We start from the raw sequence: 24,860 nt of genomic DNA, 5'->3' as shown, positions 1-24,860 counted from the left end.
GTGGCGGGTCACCCTCATGACAGACCACACCCCACTCCAGCGGATGCACAGAAACAAGGAGAATGCGAGAGTGACTAGATGGTCCCTCCCACTTCAGGAACAGCACAGAGCTGGAAGCCAACACAGCAATGCTACCGGTCTGTCTGGACAGCACTGCTTCTCGTCCCAAATGGCCCAACCCCATGGTGTTGAGCGGGGCAGGTGAGGGGGTGGGGAATATTGTGATGTAGAAGGCCTGAGGGCAGCAGAAGAGTAATAGATGGGAGGTATATAAACCCAGGATCATCAGAGCCTTATTCCCTGTGGACTAAGGAGAGGTTACTGCAGGTTAATTAGAGCACCTGGAGCCAATTAACACCCCCTTCCCCGGTCAGACAGAGGAGGGGAGGGAGAGCTGACTGTAGTTTGGAGGTGTCCTGGTGTTGACCAGGGGAAGGTAGACTCTGCCCAAGCAGGGCAGTGGGACTCCCCCAGCCCAGAGGATTGAGAGAAACCCAGCCCAAGGGCAAAGAGGGTAAGAAGCCTGTGAAGCTGAAGGGGCTGGGACCAGAGTAGGGGGCAGACCTGGGTCCCTTCCCTACTCCCTTTCTCTCCCCAACCAGGGCACTAGCGGAGCCCAAGAAAAAAAAGGAAAAACGCGGGACCCACCACAATAGCATTGTCCATTTGCCACAATATGTAAATAACAACAACAGCTTTGTACGTTGACTTATTGCAGCAGTGCCTGGGAGCCCCAGCCATGGACCAGGACCCCATATGCTAGGTGCTGTACAAAAGCTGGTACGCACAAATCTATAGACTAATGGCACCCCACAAGTCTGCCCTGCACAAGCAGTGGGAGGCTAATTGTGGAAAGCGTTGTGTGGGCTCCCTACAATGTTTCCAATGTTAGAAGATATGCAGGAGAGGTTGTTGAAAGTCAGGGCACAGACACAGGACAATCTAACATGCCCCCTAAGAGCCATGTGATGTAAATCAGGTGAACGCCACCTGCCATGCCACCATGTTCTGGGTACATCCAGCTGAAATGCACCTGCTTTGCTGCTGAAAGTTACAGATGCCCCAAGCTTCGAACCCACCCACTCTACTCCCTAATGTTCCAGCTAAAGCCAGGTACAATGCATGCAGCCTGGCAGCACCCGCCAACAACAAGGTCACCAGCCATTCTGGATCCATCTGTGCCCAAGGTACCCACTGCGTGCCAGGGCCATCCTAGTGGAAAACATCTACAGTGATAGGTAGGTGCAGGTGGAAGGCATCCGCTGTGCTGGCCAGCAGACTGGGCACCTAGGCAGACTGCACCCTCCACACTGACCAGAACACGTAGGACTGTGTGACGCGGGGCTCTACTCACCGCAGGCAGTGCCTCCTCCTGGCCATTCTGGGAATTAGCTCTGTATGGTCAATGCCCCTTCCTGTAGTTGCACTCTATCTCCTCATCTCTCCTTTGTCTCCAGCCCCTCTCTCGCACCAGGAGCTCTTGGGGACTCAGCCTTCCAGGCTGGTCACTGCATGGGCTCCCCTTCAGGGGTGTCTTTCAAAGTCTCTTCTGTCCACACAGCATCAGGCAGCCCTCACGCCCGCTGCCCTGACCCTGTCACTCCAACAGTGACTCAGGCAGTCTTCCTGTTCACTGCCCCCAAGCAGTACCGCTCTGCAGTGACTGGTATGGGAACCCAGGCCTGCCCTCTATGCTGGGTGCCAGTCCAGGGCCGTCATGACCAGCTGAGGTGTGCATCTCCACCACTGTACTGCTCTCACACAGTAGGCTCCCTCCTACTGGGCTGCTTCTCCCTACCTCAGGGAGGGGGACTGCAGCCTTCCTCCCTGCTGCACTGTTCCTAGCCTCCAGGCTTTGGAGAAGCCATGCCTGTTCCCTCAAAGGGGAGCTGTCTTCTAATAAGCTTCCTCCAGCTTAATTCTGCCCTTTTTGCGGCCTAATTGGCTGATTGGGCCCACACGGCCTAATTCAGCCCTTTCAGGGCCAGCGTGGGGAGGATGCCCCATCATGGGCTGGCAATAGCATGCTGCCCATGCAGCAAGGGAGCAGCAGTGAGAGGAGGGTAGGCGGGCTGGAGGAGAGGGGGCTGTGAGGAGTGATCACATCAATACAGCCACCTGCTAGAGACATCTCTAACGCCCAGTCCCCTCCCAGTCAGAGCTCTGCACCGAGCTGCAATGGAACAGCAAACCACACGTCACACAGAAACCACAAAGAGCACAAGCCCAGTGCACAGAGCTCGTGTCTCAACCCTCTGTAACCTCAGCCATGGCACAGAGAGTACAGCGAGCAGGGGACCCTCCCTGCCCCCGCTGAAACAGGGTACCCTGGAGCCAGGGGCCTGCAGGTGTCATTGGCTAAGGAACCTTTTGTGGGAGTCTGGAGACAGGAATCCAGGTGATGCGCACATCTCTGTATTTCACCCCTCCTTCCTGTCCACGCCAGGTATTGCTCCCCATGCCAAACACCACCACAAGCTGTCCTGCAGACAGTCCTTTTCCCCCCAACCCCAGCCTACCCTAAAAGAGAGCCCAAGTGTCCTAGGAAGGGAGTCCACACAGGCTACCTGCAGGCAGCAGATACCCCAGCTGTGCAGTGGTCCCATCCCCACCCCACTCCGCCACCTCTCCATGGCTTCCCACTCTCAGGACAATTCCTCATTACAGACCCACATTTCCCTCCTGGTTATCCCCATGACGAGCCAGCAGCAGAAGCACAGTACATAGCATGTCCCATCTCCAATGCCCTTTCCAGTGGGTGGGTGTCATCATCCCCATTCTATAGGGCTGGGGAAAACTGAGGCACACAGCAAGGAAGGGACTTGCCCCAGGCCACACAGCAGGCTGGTGTCAGACCCAGAAACAGCGCCCCGGGTTTTTGCTCCCCTGTCCCAGCCATCTCACCAGTCTCTGGTTCGGGGCAATGTCATCCATGTGGAAGGAACTGATTCCATCTCATTTTAAGCTCCCTGAGCCGATCCTGGGGATCTCCCTCTTTTGGGGTTTTGGCCCACAGCAGGATCTGCATTTTGCTCTCTCCCTTCCAGATATCTGAGCCCCTCTGTACACCCTTCCTTCTAATGCCCTTTCTCACCCCCCTGCAGGCTGGCCTCCCCCCCCCACAGCACTCCCTCTCTCTGAAAACACTGCAAGCACCATGCCACAGTTAGGCCAGCAGGAAACACCAGAGCTCAGAGCAGCCACCTCCCACCACTCCCCATGGTCACTGGGGCCAACCTCCCCCATGCCCAAGTGATGGGAGTGCTGGAGTGACACCTCCCCCCAAACCTCAGTCCCCACATGACAGCCAGGGTGTCTCATGGGACGCAGTGTTTGCGTTCCCAGAATGTAGGGGAGGGGAGAGGAGGGGCGGATGATTGGGGATCGAGAAGGGGGGACACCTCCCAGCAGCCTCGTGGGGAGAAAAGAGGAAATGAGCTCACATGAGACTTTCCTAGGGTGGCAATGAGAATTGTTAAATGCTCAGTGATGATGGTGAGAAGCAGAACCCAGACAGACAGACAGGCAGGCAGGCATGGCAGACAGAGACAGGCAGACAGATACGTACACCAATTGGGTGGCTGGCTGGATGCAATGTACACCAGCCGGACGGACGGACACACAGATATTGTCGGCAATGTTGCTGTAGTTGTTTTGGTCCCAAGATACTAGAGAGACGCGGTGGGTAATATCTAACCAATCTCCCCCCCTCCCCGCCCCCCGCATTTGGCTGTGACGCTCCAAGTTCCTTTCCCAGCCCTGAGGAAGAGCTCCGTGGAGCTCGGAAGCTCGTTTCTCTCCCGACTGGCCTGGGTCCAGTAAAGGAGGTGCTCTCCACCACCTGGCCTCGATAAACACTGGTTGTGGTTAACCCACTTCTCTCTCGATTTGCACAAGTGTGTACATTCCTTTTGGGCCGCTCGGCTGTCTCCAGAGCCACAGCTGAGGCACTCCGCTCTCCGGGCTGGATGGCGGCAGTGCCATGAGGGATCAGATCAGCCCATGCCCATCTTTACCAGGCAAAGAGGCAGTGCACATCCTACACCCAACCCAAGCAGAGATTGAGGATCTCGATGAGCCCTGAAGCCCAACCCCACTGGCAGCTCCCTACGTCACCCCAAGATCTTAGCACACCCATGGCCACCCCTCACCCTAGCCACACCCCGCAGACCCGCAGCGCCCTCCCTACCTGTGTCCTGGCGGAACTGGTGCATGGACTGCAGGTCGATAATATACGGAGCCAGCTGGGGATCCACCTGCCCCAGCACCACGCTGCCCCGGGCATCCTCCTTCAACACGTTCTCAATGTGGTGGCAGACGGCCGCTGTGTAGGGCCGCCAGCGCCCATGCTCGTTCAGCCACTCCCACACCACCACGCGGGCCAGATTCTGCGGCGGGAAGCCCAGCCCATTCACCGAGATCAGCACCCCCGAGCTCGGCCGCAACATGGCGCCAGGTCAGCAGGCAGCAGCCTGAGCAGGGCAGACAGACGGGGAAGTCAGCAGGAGGGCATCCTCCCAGGGCCCTTGCCCTCTCGGGGTGGTTCTCCGGGCCTGACTGGCTTGACCTCTGGTTTCAGAGTCCTTCGGAAAGCAGCAGGGATGGGGAACGAGCAGTATCCCTGCAACGTGCTGGTCCCCGGAGGAATGATCCCAGCTGCACAAAGTCTGTCTATTCTCTTAACTGCACATGGAGCCAGGCTGGAGCGAGCATCTTGGCCACACCCGATCCCTGGTGCTCCAAAGACCTGGCGCAGCTGGTGGGAGCAGAAGGAAAATGATCCAGCCCTTGCTGCCCCTCTGTTCACATCCAAATAGGAGACCCCTGGGAAAATGCAGGGTCCCACTCTTGATTTTGTCCTGCGCTCCCCTCTTTCCTGCTCGACTCTGGTTACACTTGGCCCCTGATGCTCTCAGGCTTGTGCCTCCATAGCCCAGCCGCCCTGCTGAAGGCTCTTGACCTCAGCAGCATGAGTAATGAGGCCTCTGCAGAGCCCAGAACAGCCAGCCCAAGCCTCAGCGTCTGGTCTCGGGAGTCTCCTGTCTCCAGCCCCTCGGGGAGGCTGTGCAGGGCCACACAACTCATGCCAGGGTGATCAGTCTCCAGCTGCTTCCCCCACACCCTTCCCCACCCCCAATTCCAACAGACTTCCTCACTCAGTCCCAAAAGGCCTCAGACACCCTGCCCCGCTGGTCGGATGGGATCACAGCTCCCTCCCCATGGGTCACAGCTGGGGCTCACTGCAGGTGACTCCTCTGAAACCTGTCCCTGGGGAGGGCATCTCCCCCAGCCAGAATCACACATTCTGTGCCTGGGGGGGATGGCTCTGGTGTCTTTACTGGGGATGAAGGGAGGAGGGGGTAGGGTGGGGCTGCGTCCTGGGGCTCACAAGCTGCTGCTGCAGAAGGGGAAACCCCCTCCTCTCCTTCTTGCTTCCTGCTGCTCAGTCTCTGTCATGGATGGCTCCACAGCACCTGGCCAAGTCTCATCTCTGTAGCACGGGGAGAAACTGGCCCGTCTGCTGCCGGAGGACAGGTGGGGGATGCAGCCTGAAAGGGGAAAGCATCAATCAGTGAAGGGGCTTTCTGTCTGGGAGAGCAGACTCCCATCCCCCGCCCCCCTCTGTATTTCCACCTCCCAGCCCAGGGACTGACCCCAGGCTCATTCTCCCTGGGCTGTCTCCTTCCTCATCCATCCATCTAGCATATATGCCAGGCTGGCCCCCTATGAGAGCTCAGTGATCCCTCTCTGCTGGCTTGGTGACGACCAGAGCCCCATCTATGTCCATTTCACTCATCAGTGGAGAAATCCCATCGTCCAGAGACCCATCGGGGCCGTCCCTCCATGCAGGATCGCTCCTGATGCCTTATGTCCCTTTAAGGTGGAGGTGGGGGTGCAGGGATTGGTGTGATAAAGGAGAGGGATGCCCTTATAGGCGTAAAGAGCACTGCAGGCCCTCACCCCTTCCTCGCCTGCTGGCAGACACTGCAGTCCCTGGGGCTAGTGTGCCAAGCCACGGCACGGATTCTGCCGGAGTGTGGTTAATGGGGTCTCCCTCCCCCCGCCATTTAAACAAACACCACAGCCCCTCAGACAGCAAGCGCCTGGCACATCTCCTGGGGTCAAACCTGCCTCCGCCTGCCCCAGCCCAGCTCCAACTGACCGTCTTCACTGCAGCCGCGATTCAGCCACTCGCCCCTGCTCCGACATCTCCCCGGCTTTGTCTGGGCTGCCTTCCCTGCTCGCCTCCCCCCCACAAACGAGGTCACCGGCAAAGGCTGCAGCACGCGTACGCACGCACACCCTGGGCATGCCAGCAACAGTGATTTGGGGCACGCTGGGCACTTTCCACTCGCAGGGATGTGAGGGGACGCAGCAGCCAATTCGGGGCCCTGGGACGTTTTGACACCGAAGGGATCCCCAGACAAATACCCCACCCCCAAGGATCAAAGCGGCAGGTCCCCAAGACTCATTGCCCCCTCCCCCCCCCAGCAACAGAAGGGGCAGGGGGGCTACAGGGGCAGCGCATGGCAGCATCTCGCCGGCCCGGCAGCACACGGTCCCAGGGCTGAGATCTTTACCCGGGAGGGGGCAGGTGGTTCCATTTTCTCCTCCTTTTCGGCATGGCTCTGGGCACAGCTATTAGGGGAGTCAGGAAGGTCCCTTAAACCTGCCCCCCAAGCAGCCCCCACGAGGTCCCGATGGGACGTTTCCCTGCAGCCTGGGCCCATCTGCCAGCCCAGCTCCCGTCGCCCCCTCCCCAACTCCCTGCTGCAAACCCAGCTCGCTGCCATGGCTGCTCGCTCTCCTGGCACCCCGCGGCGGCTCGCTCCCTCTCCCTCCTCGCCCCCTCTCGGGGATCCCTGTTCACCCACCTGGCTCCGGCTCCGGCTCCGGCTCCGCTCTCCGCGGCCGCCGCCGCTCCGGGGCCGGACTGGGGGAGGAGGGGACTGGCGGCAGCAGCAAGAGGAGCGAGCGCAAACCCGGGGGCGCCCCGGCGCCCAGCCCTCGCCAAAACAACAAGCCGAGCCGCGGGAAGAGGCTGCGCACAGAGGATCCGGAGCATCCCTAACGCGAGCCCCGCCTGGCCGCCGCGCCGGGGCGAGGCTGGGGGGCGAGAGGCGGCCGACCGCCGTCCAGGACTACCTCCCTCGGGGGCCGGGGAGAAGGAGGGGCAGGGATGGAAAGCGATGGGCGACCTCCCCATAGGGAGCTGGCTGGGGGTCCCTCGGCCATGCGCCCGGGGGCAGAGCGCCCACAGCCTGCCCCGATTTGGGGAGGGAGGCGGGCTGACTTTAAAGCAGCGTTTCCCCTCTGCGGTTTTGGGCTGGCCCAGGGGAGCCCTCCTGAATGCATGCCCTTCATCTCAGCACGGCAGGTACCATTGTCCCCATTTTACAGCTGAGGAAACTGAGGCACGGAGTGGGGGGTGAGGACTCGCCCAAAAGACTCAGGGGCAGAGTTGGGAATAAAACTCAGATGTTCTGGCTCCCACTTTCTAATGCTAATTGTTAGTCCACCCCCGATACCACGGTGGCAATTTAGGTTGGGCAGGGAGCCCAACGCACAAGGTCATATGGATCCAAGGGTCCCCAGACCCCACCAGTATTCTGGAAAGCAGGCCTAGCCCCACTAATATATGAGCCATGGATGCAAACAGAACTTTGCTAATTAGGGGGCCCAGGTTACCTATCCAGCCACCCCAAATTTGAGTGGCATTACAACCTGGCACAGGGGGTTGCAACACCAATCAAATTGGGCCTGGCTGCCCTTCTATCATGCCATGCCCATCAGGGGGCTTTATGCCCCCCAAGACTCCCAAGTATAGGGGGCGTTGCACCTGGACCTCAGCTGAAAGTTGCCCCCTCCCCATTGAAATCTGAAATGGTGTCCCTGCCTGTACCCCAACTGCCTATCCTTGCTGCCTGCCTGTAGCCACCACATGTGCGTTGGCTAGAATGACAAACAATTGATCTGCTGTTTCCCCTGGATGCCCCTAGGGTGCTGTATGATTACTATGGAGATCCATCTATCTATCTATCCAGGCTTTCATACCATGCTCAGTTCCAAAGTGTACTATAAAAGTTGCCAACTGCAATCCATTCCAAATTCATGAGTCAGACTGCAAAAACCAAAAATGAGATTTAAAAAAATAATGATAAATTTGAGTTTCTTTTTCTTTGTCTTTTAGTTTTGGAACCTTTGGGCTGCACTGGGGTCACATTTCAAGGTTTTCTCTGAGGCCATGAAGGCTGGAAACTTACTTTAAAAAAAAAAAGAGGGCTGAGATTCTCACTTAATCACATGACTCCAGGAGCTGGGGCTTTAAGAAAACGCCAAATATCATGGGACATGTGATAATGTCACAAGAGTTGACCTAAATCATAATAATAACATTCCATAGTTTCCAGGATTAGTAGGACAAGATAAAATGAGAACTCTGGAAACAGCAGTACGAGCCTCTGAGGGGAAGATTAAAGACCAGCAATGTTACAGTAGCAACTAAAGGCCCCATTGTGCTGGGTGCTGCACAGACACATAGTGAGAGACAGCCCCTGTCCTGGAGAACTTTCAATGGGAGTCAATTAGACAGACAAAGAGAGGGGGGCGAAACAAAGTCACAAAGAATTGTCTTTCCCACTACAGTGGGCTACCTACTGGAGAACAGTTTAATGATGATGATGTTTAAGTTGAGCAACCAAAAACAAAGGCCCCCAGAATGAGAGGCCACATTTGAACATGTGGATCCATGTGAATGTTTATGAATCTGCAAAACATTTGGTGTCAAACCTGGGTTCACATTTTGTGCCAAGATCCAGATTTGTTCTTATTTCACAGCTGCCAAGTGACACAGCTCCCCTCTACTCTAGTACATGCTGCGCCCTGCAGCTCGTAGTAGTGGGTTTACAAAAATCAAATACAGCAGACTTGTTCCCACCTGGTGCTGGCACAATGGCTAGCGGAGGAAAGACTGGGGGTTGGCAGGGGTACGCTGCATACAGGAAACACCTAGTGCAAAGCCTGGCCCCCCTTGTCAATGATGGATATTCAGCAGCACTGAAACGCAGCAGCCAGACAGGGCCTGCTGCACAGATGAGGGATCAGAGGGGGTGGGGGAGAGCCAGAAGGAGGTTAGCATCCAGGCAGGGCAGACAGTAGCTTGCTTTGCATGGCTGTGTCTGAAGGCAGCCCACCCAGTGGGTTCAGGGCTACAGAGCTTTGCAGGTGTTGACCTTACAGTGCAAATCAACCTTCCCTGGGCAAAGCTCAGTCAACCAGGCAGCAGCCTCCGCTCCCCCAGGGAGGCTGCTGTCTTTGCAATGAGGAGGGGACCTTCCTTTCTGTTTTCCCACTGAGCAGAGGCTAAGAGCCCTGTTCTGTTCCCAGGTGTCAATCAGGAGAGCTTCACTGGGACTGATGGAGATGCACCAGGGTAATAGTGGTGTGAGTGCAAGGGGAATTGGGCCATTCTCCACCCACCCCACCCCTGGTGGCTTTGGAGAAGGATGTCTGAGAAGGGCGCTGGATTTCATTTCTGCTTTCAGTGGTGGGGCCTAGAACTCCTGCTCAACATCCCTTCCATTGCCCACTGCTCCTCCAGAAAAGCCAGGAGACCCCTGCTTGGCATTGCTGACAGCCCGAAATGAAAACCACCAGCAGGTAAAATATTAACAAACAAAAACCTTTTCTTCTGCACAGCCATGTGAAGGAAAGGAAAAGGGCAAAAGCACAATTTAAAAAATCCTTTGCAGGTCACTTTCAATGGTGGACACTTGCCTGTTGAGACCTGTCAGAAAGAAAGAAAGAAAGAAAGAAAGAAAGAAAGAAAGAAAGAAAGAAAGAAAGAAAGAAAGAAAGAAAGAAAGAAAGAAAGAAAGAAAGAAAGAAAACCCCTGCACTAAATGACACCTCACTTTGGTTGGATTGTTAGAGATTCTGAGTTACTCCATCAAGTCCCATTGATGCCACTGGATTGGGCCCATATTGTCTTATGGTGCCTTCTTTTGCCCCTTCTTCCCCCCTGCCCCAACCCTCCCCATATCTTCATCTACCCATGCTCCTTGCCCTGAGTGTCCGTAGCATCCCCACTTTTCACCTACTGCCTTTGTGAACAGAAAGAAAGGTCCTGTGTCCTGTATAATAGATATTTCAAGACACTAGGGATGTAAAGGGGTTTTGGTTTGCAGCGCCCCTTGGTGGCTGATCTCAATCTGTGTGTCTAATCTAGGTACTTTTAACAAACTCCTGGGCCCAGCTATCTGCTCTGGGTATTGTGATCTGGCGCATGGGGTCACAACTGCACTGAGGTGTGGTCCAGCTCCCTCTCCATAATGTCACTCACTCAAATTTGGTCTGGCCACTCCTCTGTCATGACAGCGGGTGGGCTGAGCCAAACCTGAGTGGCATTGTAACCCTGGGCACCAGGTCACAGCACCTGGAGGAAGCCAGTAGCAGTCACCACTTCAGGGTGAGTGCAGGGCAAGCTCATTTTCCACCCCACCCATCCCCTTCCCAGGGCCTCCTCTTCACACTGGGCTGGGCTATGGGCTGTGGGTGGGGTGGAAGGTGATGATGCGAGTGGGCAGTGCCCCCTCGGCTGGGCGAGGAGGAGGAGGCAGTGAAGGGGGAGAAAGCCACTGGCCTATTATTTTGCCCCCTCCCCCCACCTATTTGGGCCTTGGGTGGGCCTCCAAAAAAGACAAAATGCAGCAGACAAGTCACCTCAGTAAAAACTCTGGGAACCACTGGTCTGGTGCATAGCTTGGGGGCTGGTGGGAGGAAGTAGGACATGCGGGTGTTGCCCCAGGTGTGCTCCTGGGAGGAACAGCGAAGGGATTTGTGGTTTCTGAGCATTTGATGGAAGAGCTGTGCCAGGGATCTGCCAACACAGGGGGCTGAGACATGCTCTAACACCCCCATACTGTGGAGTCAGACATGGGCCCAGCTGTGCCCAGGCCCTGCCGGCTGGATTCACCAGGTTTGGGGGAGGGTTGGTTTGCACCCCTTGGAGTTCACTCAGTTTCCAAACCCACAACCCAGCTTGCAACCCAGCCACCAGGCGCAGCCCATCCCCTGGACAGCCAGTCTCTGGGCTGAATGGAGTGGCATAACCCCTTCCCCTGGGTACAGGGGGTTATATGGGGTACATTATGTCACCCCCCCACCATGGGACTGGCCATGCTGCCCTGCCCCCACAGGCAGAACTCCCAGTACTCTGGCCAACTCCATCTCTCGGGGGGGGGGGGGGGAACACTCCCCCTGATTGGCTGCCTTCCCCTTTCCCCAACCTCCTGGGAAGGGGTGACCAATCAGGGCTGCCACAGGAGGCAGGCAGCACTCTCTCCCTTCCCCTCAGGAGCCTAGAGGAGATTTTGGGTAGGGTGGGGGGAAGGGGGAGCAGCCCACACCATTCTCTCCCAGGGGAGGGGGACCAGTGCATACCATTCCCCCAGGGGGGAGAAGGGAGCAGAAAGGGCCATCAACTCCCCTTCCTATGAGCAATGGGTCAGTCTGCTCTGCTCCCTGCTTCTTCCCCCTCTCCGTCCATCCCAACCCCTGGGTGGGGAGAGGGGCTGTAGAACCTCTGAAGCTGCAGGAGGAGTGGGGTAGGGGCAGAAAAGCTCTGGGGCCTGCGGGAAGAGCAGATATGCGGGGCAGGAGTGTCCAAGGCTGGCTGCCCCTCTATGGGGCTCAGACTCCCTTTCCAGCTGCTGCTGGGATCAGCTGGCTTGGAAGGGGTGCACAAAGGGCTGGGCAAGCACAGCTGGCATGGGAGGTTCAGCTGCGAGTCCACACCCCCAAAGGCTCCTGTGGTAGGCCTGGGAGACAGCCACCCCTCAGGCTCTTGGCCTCACAGGGAGGCTGGAACTGAGGATCCCGGCTACAGGAGGAGATGCAGGAGGAAGACCCAGGGGAAAGGGAGAAGGGCTCTAGGGTTCCCTTTAGCAGGGGAAGGGAGCCATGGGGAAGCCACAGGATGGAGCTTGCCCTGCGGTGGGCCCTGTGGGTTGGTGTTCTCGGGCAGGAGCCAGGAGCTGGGGAGAAGCCAAAGGGACTAAACGCTCAAGTCTGGGATGTGCAGATGGCTTAAGCTGCCCGTGGGGTTTTGAGTTCTGCAAGGGAAAGCTGGGGTGCCACTCCACTGACCGACAAGAGGAGCAGAAGGTGAACCACCGGGAGAGGACGTGGTATGGATGAGTAGAGCTGTGCTGGACTCTGGTGATTTGGGACCTCAGCACCCCGAAAGGGGTGAGACAGTCAGTCACTGGGTGGGAGAGCTGGGTCTCGAGAAGAGGGGAACCACCACTGGGCTGGAGCAGCCAGCAGCACCAGACAAGGAGAGCTGCTATGCTATCTCCCATCACAAGAAGCCATCCTGGCAGTGGGTCCACTCTTCCAGGGGACACCGAATGAATGCATTAGTGCTGGGGTTTGGGGAGGAGCTAGAAGCTCCATGGGGCAGCAGCTGGAGCCCCCGCAGCGGGGCAGGATCACCTTGGAGAGACTGTGATGGGCCACGCCCCACCCCTATCAGGAGGCTAACACCCCCTCTGAGCTCAGGCCCTACCAAAGAGCCACGCCTGCAGAGCCTGCTGCAGCTGGAGGAAGGGAGCTCAGAAAGGAGCAGGTCAGCAGCAGGGCCAGGCCACAGCTGCTGAAAGCTGCTGCACCTCTGGAATAGCTCAGGGAAACCAGCCGACAAGCCTCCGCTGCCCAAAAACACCTTGGAAAGGGGAAAAGGGCTTTGAAGCATCCTGAGCGTGACCCCGTCAAGCAAGGCCCTGCCTGTCACAGTCAGCACCACTAATTGTTGCCCACACCCAGGGGGAGCTCAACAATCAAAGACAACCCCATCAACACCGTATGATCTTCCATGATTTTGGCGTCAGCCCCATGATCCTGGGGTCTGTGGCTCTGACTCAAGCCTTTTGACCTGGTGGGCTGGCAATCCTGAAGACATCCCCCATGGGCATGAGGGGAATGGTCTTGTCTTGATATCCCACCATCTTGGAGGGAGCGGGCCAGCTGACTGCCCCCCTTGAGACCTCGGCAGATGGAGGGAGTCTGCGGGCTACCAGCCCAGTCCTCTTAGAAGCCAGCATCAGGGAAGAGAAGAGAAGCCCTGCCCCTCTCCCAGAGGAGACCCAAGCCCAAATGAAGAGAGAGGTGCCTGGACACTGCTGGGCAGGAGGGGCTCAAGCCCTCGGAGGAGTTGGCTTGGCTCTGTTCTGAGGTTCACACGTTTTCGTTTGAATATTCATCACAACCTATAATCCTAACAGAGTTCTGCATGGCCCTGCACAGATACATCCCTTTTCCCCTCCCCTGCCCTCACATCCTCTCCCCGCCCCCAAAACCATGCAAACCAGAGGCATGTTCTCTACAACGTTGGCAGAGCCTTTGGACCAGCTCCCAATGAATGAGCTTCTTGTTCCACGCATGGACACGATTCTCTAAACCAGGGGTGAGGAACCCTTTTTCTATCACAGGCCATTGACCCACAGAAAAAAAATCAATCGCAGGCCACACACAAGTAAAAAGTAACTTAATTTAGAGGTTTTTTAGGGAGAGAAATATAAAACGTTCAGGTCAGACATCGGGGGTGGGGGGCGGAGGCTCAGGGCTTTTCCCCCCACCCCCACGGGGTGCGCCAATGCTCTCGGCTCCAGCCCCATGGGGTGGAGGGTGGGGGGCACTGAGACTTGCTGTGGGTCGGATGAAATTAAGCAACGGAGTGGATCCGGGCCATAGGTTCCCCACCCCTGCTCTAGACAGACAAGCGTCCAGGGGCCTGCAAGGGTTAAAGATTACTCTTGATTCATGTGTAATGGCCTAAACCAGGGGTAGTCAATTATTTTTTGTCAAGGTCCAAATTTCTTAGTCAAGGTCCAGACTCCAGAGAAAATAATAATAATAAAATGATAAGTAAATTAAAAAGATTTTGCGGGTCTGTTCAAAAGCATCTGGAAGTCTGGATTTTGCCCATGGTTTGCCTATTGACTACTCCTGGCCTAAACCCTGTTAGTCACTTGTCCACAGAAAGAGAAGCCCAGGTGTGGCTCTGGGACTGGGGAGCCGGGGTGCATTTCAGAGTTGAGGGGCATCAGCAGAGCTGCATGGGGAGCCCAGGGCTGCAATAGAAGGGGACTGCAAGTCGGGACTGAGGGATACTGGAGGAGCTGCCTGTGGGACTCACCACTGGATTAGCAGGGGGTTCTGGAGGCCTGGATTTGAGGGGCACTGGCAAAGCTCGCGGGGAGGAGCCTGGGGCTAGAATAGCAGCAAGGCTGTGGGTCAGGATAGAGGTTCATTAGCAGAGCTGTGTATGGATCCGCCAGTGGAAGGGCACGTTAGGAGGGGATGAAGGAGAAGGGGAAGAGGAGAGACTCTCCAGTGTGAGGGAGCCGGTGTGTCAAGCTGCAACAGGGATTTAGGATCATTCTGGCAGCTCTTGGTTATCCCACTAGAGGGCAACAGGAGCCCAGGGATGGAAAGTCACAAGGGCCCGGGAGAAAGGGCCATACGCTGTCCGGCATGGAGGTGGGAGCCAAGGTATGTTCCTAGCAGTGGGACAAAAGCTCAGGATGGGGGCAACTCAGTGCCTGGACTTCTAGGCATGTCCCAGGAAGGCCAGAGCCAACCAAGAGTCCCTGTCCCCCACGCCGTGAGCGTGCCAGATCTCTCTAGAACGGCTGATAGCAAGAGAGGAGCTGGGGACTGAAGCCTAGCTCGATCCCTCGCTTCGGCTTGGTCATTCCTGTTCGACCCCTTCAAGGGCTTCGGTGTAATGAGCTGTGAAGCCTCAGCCCAGTTCCTAATGGCTGAGTGCCGGCGTCCCACCCAGCACCCAGTGCTCACCTCGTTAGCTGCCCCCACTGGGAAGCCATGGCAGCCTTGGAGACAATCCAGTGAGACTTGAGCCAGGCCTCTCCGGGCAGTGCGGGGCGGGGTTTGAAACTTGCCCTGTGCCACTTGCTCTATGGATAAACAGCAGCCCTCAGCTTACTTAGACTGTGAGCTTCTGGGGCAAGGAGAGTCTTTGTTCTGTGTTTGTATAGCTCCTAGCACAGCGGGGCTCCTAGGTGCTCCGGTGTACAAATAACACATCAGAATAAAGCACATGCTCCCAGCTGAAGGGGACAAGGCTGCAGCCTTGACCTCTCCTTTTCACCTGGGGCAGGCGAACTTGCTCAGTGGTGGGTTTCATGCTCCTGCCTGTGGTAAGCTGAGTGGGATTTGTGCGAAGGCTGCCTGGATGCTGGGCAGTGGCACAATCCAGACTCACTTTATGGTCTGGCAGAGTGAGCCAAGTGCCTCTCCTGGGCACCTGCCCTATCTGATCAAGGCTGCCAACCTGGAAATGACAGGTTTCAGAGTAGCAGCCGTGTTAGTCTGCATCTGCAAAAAGAACAGGAGGACTAAGGGGCCACAAGTCCTCCTAACCTGGAAATGGAGACCTCAGCAGGCTGGGGAGGGCTGAAAGCAGCGGACCTCTCTGTGTGAAAGCCCGAGGCCCTCACCCCGATGCATCCTTGCAGGGCAGAGAGTGTGGGTATCACATGGGATCTCCAGCTCGCTGGGGAGCGTACCCTCTGTTTGCAAGGGCAAGACTCCCTTCCCCCACTGGAGCAGCTGGGGAGACTTGTCTGGTTACAGCCTCTTGTGCTCCCAGCAGTGTTGATCCTGGGGCCCTGTGTGTTTATAGATCTGCCTTTGTGTGTGTCTTGATGACGGGAGGCGCGCCAGGGCCTTGGGGGCCTGCGGATGCATTTGTATGTCTGTTTGGGTTTAGAACAGAACAGAGCTTGCCACTGGTAGGGGAGAATTCTACCGGGACCCCAGGCAGACGTACAGCTTTGAAATGTCAGCTCCTGTGCAGGAAATGGCTTCCGGTGTTTCAGCATTTTCCATAGGAAGGGCCCTGTTTTAATTTGCTTTCTACCTAAAGTGCAGTTCTCCCTCCGTGGTCAGAGCTACAATGTTGGCAGGCAGTTACCCACTTGGAGTCAGCCAGGACACCTGGGTTAACAGCCCTACCCTGGCACACACAAAACAGCCAGTCATGGACACGTGGCTGGCCACCCTGTGGGCAGGATCCCACCCAGAAGATAGTATCAATGGCAGCACGACACCCCAACTCAGAAGGAAGAGCACCAGCTACTCAAGGTCCCCCACCATTACCTCACATAGCTTGGGTTCTGGAGCGTCTCCCATCAAATGCCACCCAGCCCCAGGCCTGCTTCACTTCTAAGAGCAGACAAGGCCAAAGCCCTGGTGGGTACAGCCACAGGCTGGTGTCAGAGGATGGTGAAGCTGGCAGGTCAGGGTCTCAATGGCAGCCCATGAGTGAATCCTGCTGAGTCCTTCCTGGGTCACTCTCAGGCTTGGGGCCTTTCGAGCTACAGCACAGCCCTCTGCCACTTGAGCTGGCAGAGTAACTGATAACACGAGCAGGTTGTTATCTTCTATGGGGACCAGCCACTAGATGATGAGCTACACACATTGCCGGGGAGTTTCACCGATATCTGCAAACAGCAAAGGAATGGTGACTCAGGAATGCTGAGTTCAGTTCCAGGCTCTGAAAGGGAATGTGCTCTAGTGGTCACAGGCCCTGCTGCTCCTTGTGCCCTCCAACCTGTCCTAATCCCCCCTTTCTCCCTCCAATTCATCTGCTCCATGTCTACCCCGCTCTCTTCCCCTGCCTCCTGTATTCCCTGCCCCCTTTCCCGGGTTCTTGGCTCCTTGCCCCTCTGCATTCCAATCAAGCTACTTCCTTCTTGCCCAGGCTGCTTGGGTGCTGGGGGTACTGAGAGCACAGGAGAGATGGTCTCCCTGGTCTCTGCTCTTGTGCCTGACACCACATCAGCCTCAGGCAGCCAGGAGAAGCAATTGCATGGAAAGCCCTGCTCAGTCTGTGGGGCCCTGGGATGGAACAAGCTCTCTGGGGAGAGGCACAGTGCATGCACAGTCCGCTCCGAACTAGCAACTCTGAGGGGCTGGAGCATGCTCAGTGCAGATGGAATCTTTGGAGAATTTTGCTGCCAAAGTCTAAATAGCCTCCACTGAGCATGTACAAACTGAGACTTCTCAGAGGTTTATAATTTGGCTAAATTTGAGTAGATTATTACAGGGATGGAAAAAAAGCACATCCCTGACAACAGGTCAATCTCATGCCTAAATTTCTAGTCTCTGCCCCAAAGCATGTGCAGTGGCTTAAGAAAGTTCTAACATGGGGAATCAGTGTATTTCCCCTAATTTCATGCTCGAAAACGGCTGAACCATTTTTGCTGAGACTTTCCAAAACAATTCAGCCTGAGGCAGACACCTAGCATGGGTCATTACAGCCAAGCAGTTCAAGTTTGACAAAGGTATAAGCAACTGAAAACAGGGTCTTGCAGTAGAGATAACCTTACCTGTAGGCAGTGCTCTCAATGCCACCGCAGGGGCCCCTGCGCATCTTCCTGCTCTGGGGCTGGATTTAGTTGCTAGTAGTAGGAGCAAGAGCTGAAACCCCTGTGCTCAGCTCCCGTGTTTGTCTGTGTCTGTTTATTTCCACTGTCAAAAACCAAAATCCATTAGAGAACCTTGTTTTGGAAATCTACTGAGAGACCCAGCAAAGAATCTGGAGCAAATTCTTTCCTGGTGTAACTGCCATGACTTCACTGGAGATGCATCTGAAGCAAATTTGTCCCTCTGCTCCTATATCATCATCATTATTATGAGTTTTGTCCTCCAGCCCTATGAATGTATTTTGCTTTTGTGATTCTTTGCAATCTGGGCTGAGAATAACGAGGAGTCCGGTGGCACCTTAAAAACTAACAGATTTATTTGGGCATAAGCTTTTGTGGGTAAAAGCCCCACTTCTTCTCGTTGTTTTTGTGGATACAGACTAACTAAAGGATGACATACTTTTGCAAAATGGTTGTATTGTAACCAAGACACTGCACCCCTTGTGCCAGATACCTACACCTCGTGTTGCAATTACCTCCATGCCTATGGCAAATAAATCTGGTCTCTGCCATTCGCTTTCTCCTGCATTCCATCTAGATGCTTGGGGATGTCATTTTAATTAGATGCACCTCAGTCCTTTCACTTTCATTTAGGAAGCCCAAGTTTTACTAGCTGGGCAAAGATCCACTGTTCTTAGCGAAGTCAAGTCCGTTTCTAACAGTAACGTTGCTTTGATCTGGCTATCAGTTGTACTACAAATAACTTGTTCTCTGATTCATAGCATCATAGAATCATAGAATATCAGGGTTGGAAGGGACCTCAGGAGGTCATCTAGTCCAACCCCCTGCTCAAAGCAGGACCAACCCCAACTAAATCATCCCAGCCAGGGCTTTGTCAAGCCTGGCCTTAAAAATATCTAAGGAAGGAGATTCCACCACCTCCCTAGGTAACGCATTCCAGTGTTTCACCACCCTCCTAGTGAAAAAGTTTTTCCTAATATCCAACCTAAACCTCCCCCACTGCAACTTGAGACCATTACTCCTTGTCCTGTCATCTGCTATCACTGAGAACAGTCTAGATCCATCCTCTTTGGATCCACCTTTCAGGTAGTTAAAAGCAGCTATCAAATCCCCCCTCATTCTTCTCTTCCGTAGACTAAACAATCTCAGTTCCCTCAGCCTCTCCTCATAAGTCATGTGTTCCAGTCCCCTCATCATTTTTGTTGCCCTTCGCTGGACTCTTTCCAATTTTTCCACATCCTTCTTGTAGTGTGGGGCCCAAAACTGGACACAGTACTCCAGATGAGGCCTCACCAATGTTGAATAGAGGGGAATGATCACATCCCTCGATCTGCTGGCAATGCCCCTACATATACATCCCAAAATGCCATTGGCCTTCTTGGCAACAAGGGCACACTGTTGACTCATATCCAGCGTCTCGTTCACTGTAACCCATAGGTCCTTTTCTGCACAACTGCTGCCGAGCCATTCAGTCCCTAGTCTGTAGCGGTGCATGGGATTCTTCCGTCCTAAGTGCAGGACTCTGCACTTGTCCTTGTTGAACCTCATCAGATTTCTTTTGGCCCAATCCTCTAATTTGTCTAGGGCCCTCTGTATCCTATCCCTACCCTCCAGCGTATCTACCTCTCCTCCCAGTTTAGTGTCATCTGCAAACTTGCTGAGGGTGCAATCCACACCATCCTCCAGATCATTCATGAAGATATTGAACAAAACCGGCCCCAGGACTGACCCTTGGGGCACTCCGCTTGATACCAGCTGCCAGCTAGACATGGAGCCATTGATCACTACCCATTGAGCCTGACAATCTAGCCAGCTTTCTATCCACCTGATACTATAGTCCCTTCATCCAGCCCATACTTCTTTAACTTACTGGCAAGAATACTGTGGGAGACCATGTCAAAAGCTTTGCTAAAGTCAAGGAATAATACATCCACTGCTTTCCTCTCATCCACAGAGCCAGTTATCCCATCATAGAAGGCAATTAGATTAGTCAGGCATGACTTGCCCTTGGTGAATCCATGCTGATTGTTCCTGATCACTTTCCTCTCCTCTAAGTGCTTCAGAATTGATTCCTTGAGGACCCGCTCCATGATTTTTCCAGGGACTGAGGAGAGGCTGACTGGCCTGTAGTTCCCAGGACCCTCCTTCTTCCCTTTTTTAAAGATGGGCACTACATTTAGATTAGTCTGTTCAAATTCACATGAGTTTTATTATGTAGCACTTTAACATAATGCTCAGTGGTCTCACTAGGCAGCTGCTTTCCTGTAAAGAAAATGTACCTTCCCTAACTGACATTGTTGCATGGCTGAAAGTATCCTTAAAATCTGTACATGGCTCTACCGAGCCACTGAATGTATTACAGTTCTCTTTGGGCCTCCTGCGTGGAGCAGTTTGGAGGATTTTACCTCCCCCCAATCTCTCTTCAATCCCATTTGCTTGCAGGAGAATTTGGAAGACCCAAGGCCCTGGATTGGGCCAGGATGTTGTACTGGCATCACGTTCAAGAGGCCTTCTTGTTCTCCCGAATCTAAGCTGTCATTTAAAAATAGAAGTCCGTCTCTATGTGCTATGGTTGCTGAACTAGATCCCATTTTCAAGGGTGGGTGTAACCAGCACCGTGACATCTGCCTGCTTTCCCAACACCAGACATCTGCACCATCTGCTGGGAGCAGCATCTTTGGGGGGCAGGACTTATTTTGTGGGTGGAACTTGGAAGAGCACCACGACCTCTTGTTTCCAATTTGACCCCTAGGAAGGAAAGCGAGCCCCCTCCCCCCACCAATCCTTTCCAGACAGGGCTTCCGGGGCGTTCCATTTATGCCAAAGATTTCATTATTACCCTGTTATTAGGCTGGCTCCTTCCTGGGATGAGCCCTGGACAGCTCACTGCTTGGGACAGTTCCAAGAGTCACAGCCTGTCACCTCCCTTCTGGCCTCTCCCATAACAGTAAAGCAAGGGTCAGGCTCCCAGATGTGTGTGTTTGGTGACCTCCCTGGGCAATGTCCAAGACATTCCCTTTTGCTGTTCTGGGATGGCTCTTCTGCTCCAGGCACTGGTTCAGTCTGGAGATACGTCTCAGAACCTCCAAAGGGACCTCAACATCACTGGGGTGTGCTGAGTGCTTCAGTGCGGTCACAGAGCAAGCTGATCTCTAGGGACCCCCATGCATACCAAACCGTCCAGCGCCTGCAGGCCCCAGACAATCATGGGATCATCTGCCAGCGGCTAGCAAAATGGTGCAGAAAGAGCAGCTCTTGAGCGATCCCAGCAACTCCAGCTAAGACTCTCCCAGGAACAGTGCAGGAATGCTGCGGACTCTCTCTCTCTCCGGCCCCAGCTTCTCCCACAAAGAGGTGCTGTAGCCCAGAAGTTCACATTTTTTTCACAGGGTGGGTCACATTTTTACAGAGAATTGGTGATGGATGCCTCCCGTCCTCACAACTTCTAAACTCCGGTGGTCACCTCAGCAATTGCTTCCAGGGAAAAGCTACACTGGGAACATCTTTGTGTACGCTTTGCTTCCTTTAATGTTGCTGTAGCATCTGGAAGCAAGGAAGAAAGCCAGCCCCATGTGACCGGCCAACTCTGCGCAGACCACCAGCGAACACGCGATGGACCACCACTAAGGAGCTTCCCCTGCTGGGAGCAGTTTAGTAGCAACAGCTGTGGGGAGAGTTCATAGCTGTTCAAATCCCAAACTCAATAGGAATGGCACAGGACAGGCAGCAAAGGGAGTTCAGAGAAGTGCCTCTCAGCAGAGGGTGCTGTAAGGAATCACACTGGAGTACTGGCTGTGGAGGGAGCGCCCGGGTATTTCAGCCCCAGCCTCCCCCAGCAGGAGGCGCCACAGGGTGCTGTGGAAGACTGCAGCTACTCCAGTCCCAGCCGCTCCCAGCAGGAGGCACTGTAGAGATTGGGATAGGAACATTGGCGCTGTGCTAGACTGCAGCTACTCCAGTCCTGGCCTGAGCTAGCTCTCACGTGCTCCTGACTTACAGCTCTTTCCCTGGGGGGCAGTGAAATGAACCCAAGGTTGGGAGCATGGCTGAGTTAGCCAGCTGGTCTGTTGTAGCCAAAGGCATCAGGAACCTTTTGTTTTGAAGGCCTGGCAATCCTTCCAGCCTCCTGTCCCAGCGATGGCTCAGAACCACTTTTTCCATGAGCTAGAGTGGAGTTCTCTGGCTGCAGAGAGCTTTTCCCTCCGTTGCTTTTCTCACTCATTAGTACTGTTCACAAACTTAATTGCTGTTGGCTGTCTGCCCCACCCCGTGGAAAAGCAATGCTCTCCATGCATCTGCCAATGCTGCACGCAGGTCGCTGGGCTCGGATTACATCCATTTGAACATATGAGACGGCAAGGAAACTCTTGTGATATTTCAAATGCAGAATCCGGACACTATATTGGGCCAACGTCTCTCCTGGTGTAATTGGGTGGGGCATGCACCAGTGTTCAGCAGCGGAGAACTTAGCTGTTATTTTTCAGTGGAGGTGTTAAACTTGATGGCCTCCTCGCTTGTGCTCAGTAACTAGATGGCCTTGTCGCTTGCTCTCATTAACTAGATGGCCTCTTCACTTGCACTGATTAACTAGATGGCCTCATCTCTTGCTCTCAGTAACTAGATGGCCTCCTCCCTTGCGCTCATTAACTAGATGGCCTCGTCACCTGCGCTCATTAACTAGATGGCCTCCTCGCTTGCGCTCATTAACTAGATGGCCTCATCGCTTGCTCTCAGTAACTAGATGGCCTCGTCACTTGCGCTGATTAACTAGATGGCCTCGTCGCTTGCGCTCCTTAACTAGATGGCCTCCTTGCTTGCGCTCATTAACAAACCCTCCGCAATTTTCACAAGCGTCAGGCCGTTATCACCAGCAGGCTGGCCAAATCTCAGCGTATGCAATTAGATTCTGCTGCCTTTCAAATCTCCTGCCCCTGGAGTTTCGTTTAGATATGGATTTTATTTTCGCTCCCAGCTGTAAACAGTTGTGTGGTGCTGCTGAAAGCTGCTTATCAACTGCAATGTTCCACCCCAGAAGTGGCTGCAATTTTAAATAAGAAATTGCATGGCACTGTCGGAAGCCCTGGGATACTAACATTTCTGCAGAGCACTGTGACCAGCTCAAAGCAAACACTCCAGTCCAGGTCCTCGTGATTAATTAGACTGTGGTAGTGGCTAGAGGCCTCAGGCATGACTCGGGCTCCATTGAACTCCAAATTGCAGCTGGACACAGTAGCCCCAAGGAGGGCGTTCCAGCAGCTGGGAATTGCGGGGCGGCCGTGGAGCTCTGGTCATGCCCTGTCTTCTCCAGCTGTGCCCCCGGTGCTGGAGGCCATCGGAATGGTAGAGAGCTGGCTTTGCTGGTTCCTTGCCAGGCAGAGTCATACAAAACAGCCTTCCTGGGGGCCAGGATCTGGTTGAAAACAGGATTAAAAGTGGGTGCCTGTCCTAGACTTGTCAATAGACTGTCTGTGGAGCATGGGGCTTTCCACTAGATGTTGCAACATGGAGATGCCCACGGGTTGGACAGGTGGGACGGGGGAATGGAGCATGCCAGTCTGCAGTACCTTCTAGGCAAGCTGCTGGAGATCTGGCTGAGTGGAAGGGGCCCCCCAGCAGTCCCTGTTAGACGGTTAGCAGCTTTAGGGGAATGAGGAGGAGGAAATGGAGGCCTGCCATGGGCTGAATCGGGGCCAGGACCTGTGACTAGTGGACGTTTGTTGGCATCCGAAAACCCAAAGCACCATTTGGCTTGACTGAAGCCTGCTCAAGAGTCTTGTTGCTGGAATAGCAGCAGGCTCTGCAGATCAGGCAGGGCTGAGCTGGGTGTGGGGAGCCCAGGCCTGGACTAGCAGGGGGCTGCAGGTCAGCACCAAAGGGCCAGGGGACACTAATCCTAGCTGCATTACATTATCAGCACCACTTTTAGATGGAGAAAAACTTTTCTCATGCCAGTTTTTAGTGCAAACCACTGTATTTCGAACTCGCCCTAGGGCTAGTGGCAGGCAGGGGAAAGCTGTGTCCTGCCCGCATGGCAGAGTGATGGAGAGCAGTGATTCACCAGCATTGTACCGTGACATTCACAGCACCAGCTCCACTGGGTCCGTGGGTGCAGAACCCAGTCCCCAGGAAGGCTTTGTCTGGAGGGAGCCACAGGAAGGGGAGAAGAAGGTATTAGCAGAGGCAGCCTTAGGTGCTCAGCTCAGAGCAGTGAGAAACTCCTGTGGCAGCATCCCCCACCTCCCTGTGGATTGGTGGCATGCCACTCTCTTAATAAATACCTTTTCCCATTAAAAATAGATCGGGACAGCTCTCCAGGTGTGGTGCATTGGTGTCTCTCCATTGAAATCAATGGGAGATGGTTCACGCCAGTGGGGAGTTGGCCTGTAAAAGTTTCTCATCAGTTCTTTATGGCAGGGGTGGGGAATCTTTTTTCTATCACTGGCCATTGACCCACAGAAAAAATCAACCATCGGCAACACACAAGTAAAAAGCAACTTAATTTAGGGGTTTTTTAGAGAGAGAAATATAAAACGTTCAACTCAGCCGCCTGGGGGTGGGGGGTGGGGGTCATGTGGAGGCTCAGGGCTTCCCCCTGCAGCAGGGCAAACCAGTGCTTGTGGCTCCAGCCCTGCGAGGGGGCACTGAGATCCAGGGCTTCCTGCCCGCGATGGGGCAAGCCAGCACTCATTGCTCCAGCTCTGTGGGGAATGGGGGAAGGCCAAGATTTGCCATGAGGTGAATGAAATTAAGCAGCGGGCCGGATCCAGCCCACGGGCCGTAGATTCCCCACCCCTGCTTTATGGGATCAAGTCTGGAAGGCTGTTGGCACCGTTGTTCGTTACATAGGTCAAGATGTGTCAGCTCAGACCATCCAGTCCCCTATCCCAGACAGAGCACCACTGAATCAGCCCCCTGGCCCGCCTAGCACCTTCGCCAGCCTCCTGCCAGACTGAATCACAGCTAGTCACGTACCGTTTAGTTTCTGTGTAACTAACTTCCTCATGTTTGCATCGTTCCCCTTTCTGAAATTAAATGCCTCAGTGTTGGGCTGCTGAGGTGTTCTTCCCATCACAGGGATGTTAAATGTTATTATATTATGGTCACTATTTCCAAGCGGTCCTGTTATAGTTCCCTCTTGGACCAGATCCTGCGCTCCACTCAGGACTAGATCGAGAGTTGCCTCTCCCCTTGGGGGTTCCTGTGCCAGCTGTTCCAAGAAGCCGTCATTTCAAGTATGAAGACATTTTGTCTCTGCATTTTGTCCTGAAGTGACATGTACCCAGCCAATATGGGGATAATTGAAATCCCCCACTATTATTGAGTTCTTTATTTTCATAACCTCTCTAATCCCCCTTAGCATTTCATCGTCACTATCACTGTCCTGGTCAG

General features: G+C 54.6%; 1 protein-coding gene across 3 annotated transcripts in view; it reads right to left on the bottom strand.

Moving 5' to 3' along the window:
- The window catches only part of DTX1 (deltex E3 ubiquitin ligase 1), a 103,555-nt gene extending 96,413 nt beyond the window's left edge, over positions 1-7,142 (bottom strand). Inside the window, exons 1-2 of one of the 3 annotated variants that reach the window (XM_073313152.1) lie at positions 6,876-7,142; positions 4,190-5,549 (exon numbers count right to left, since the gene is read on the bottom strand). In XM_073313152.1, the coding sequence (XP_073169253.1) occupies positions 4,190-4,448 (259 nt within the window). In that variant the 5' untranslated portion in view covers positions 4,449-5,549; positions 6,876-7,142. Of the gene's footprint in view, positions 1-4,189; positions 5,550-6,163; positions 6,233-6,875 lie in introns of those variants that run through there. The other 2 variants (XM_073313150.2, XM_073313151.1) reach the window with 2 other exon arrangements.
- Between the last annotated feature and the right edge of the window lie 17,718 nt (positions 7,143-24,860).

Source organism: Lepidochelys kempii, chromosome 15 (genome assembly GCF_965140285.1).
Source record: "Lepidochelys kempii isolate rLepKem1 chromosome 15, rLepKem1.hap1, whole genome shotgun sequence".
NCBI lineage: Eukaryota > Metazoa > Chordata > Testudines > Cheloniidae > Lepidochelys > Lepidochelys kempii.
Note: the sequence above shows the minus strand (reverse complement) of the source record. Positions and strands in the feature narration are given on the sequence as shown.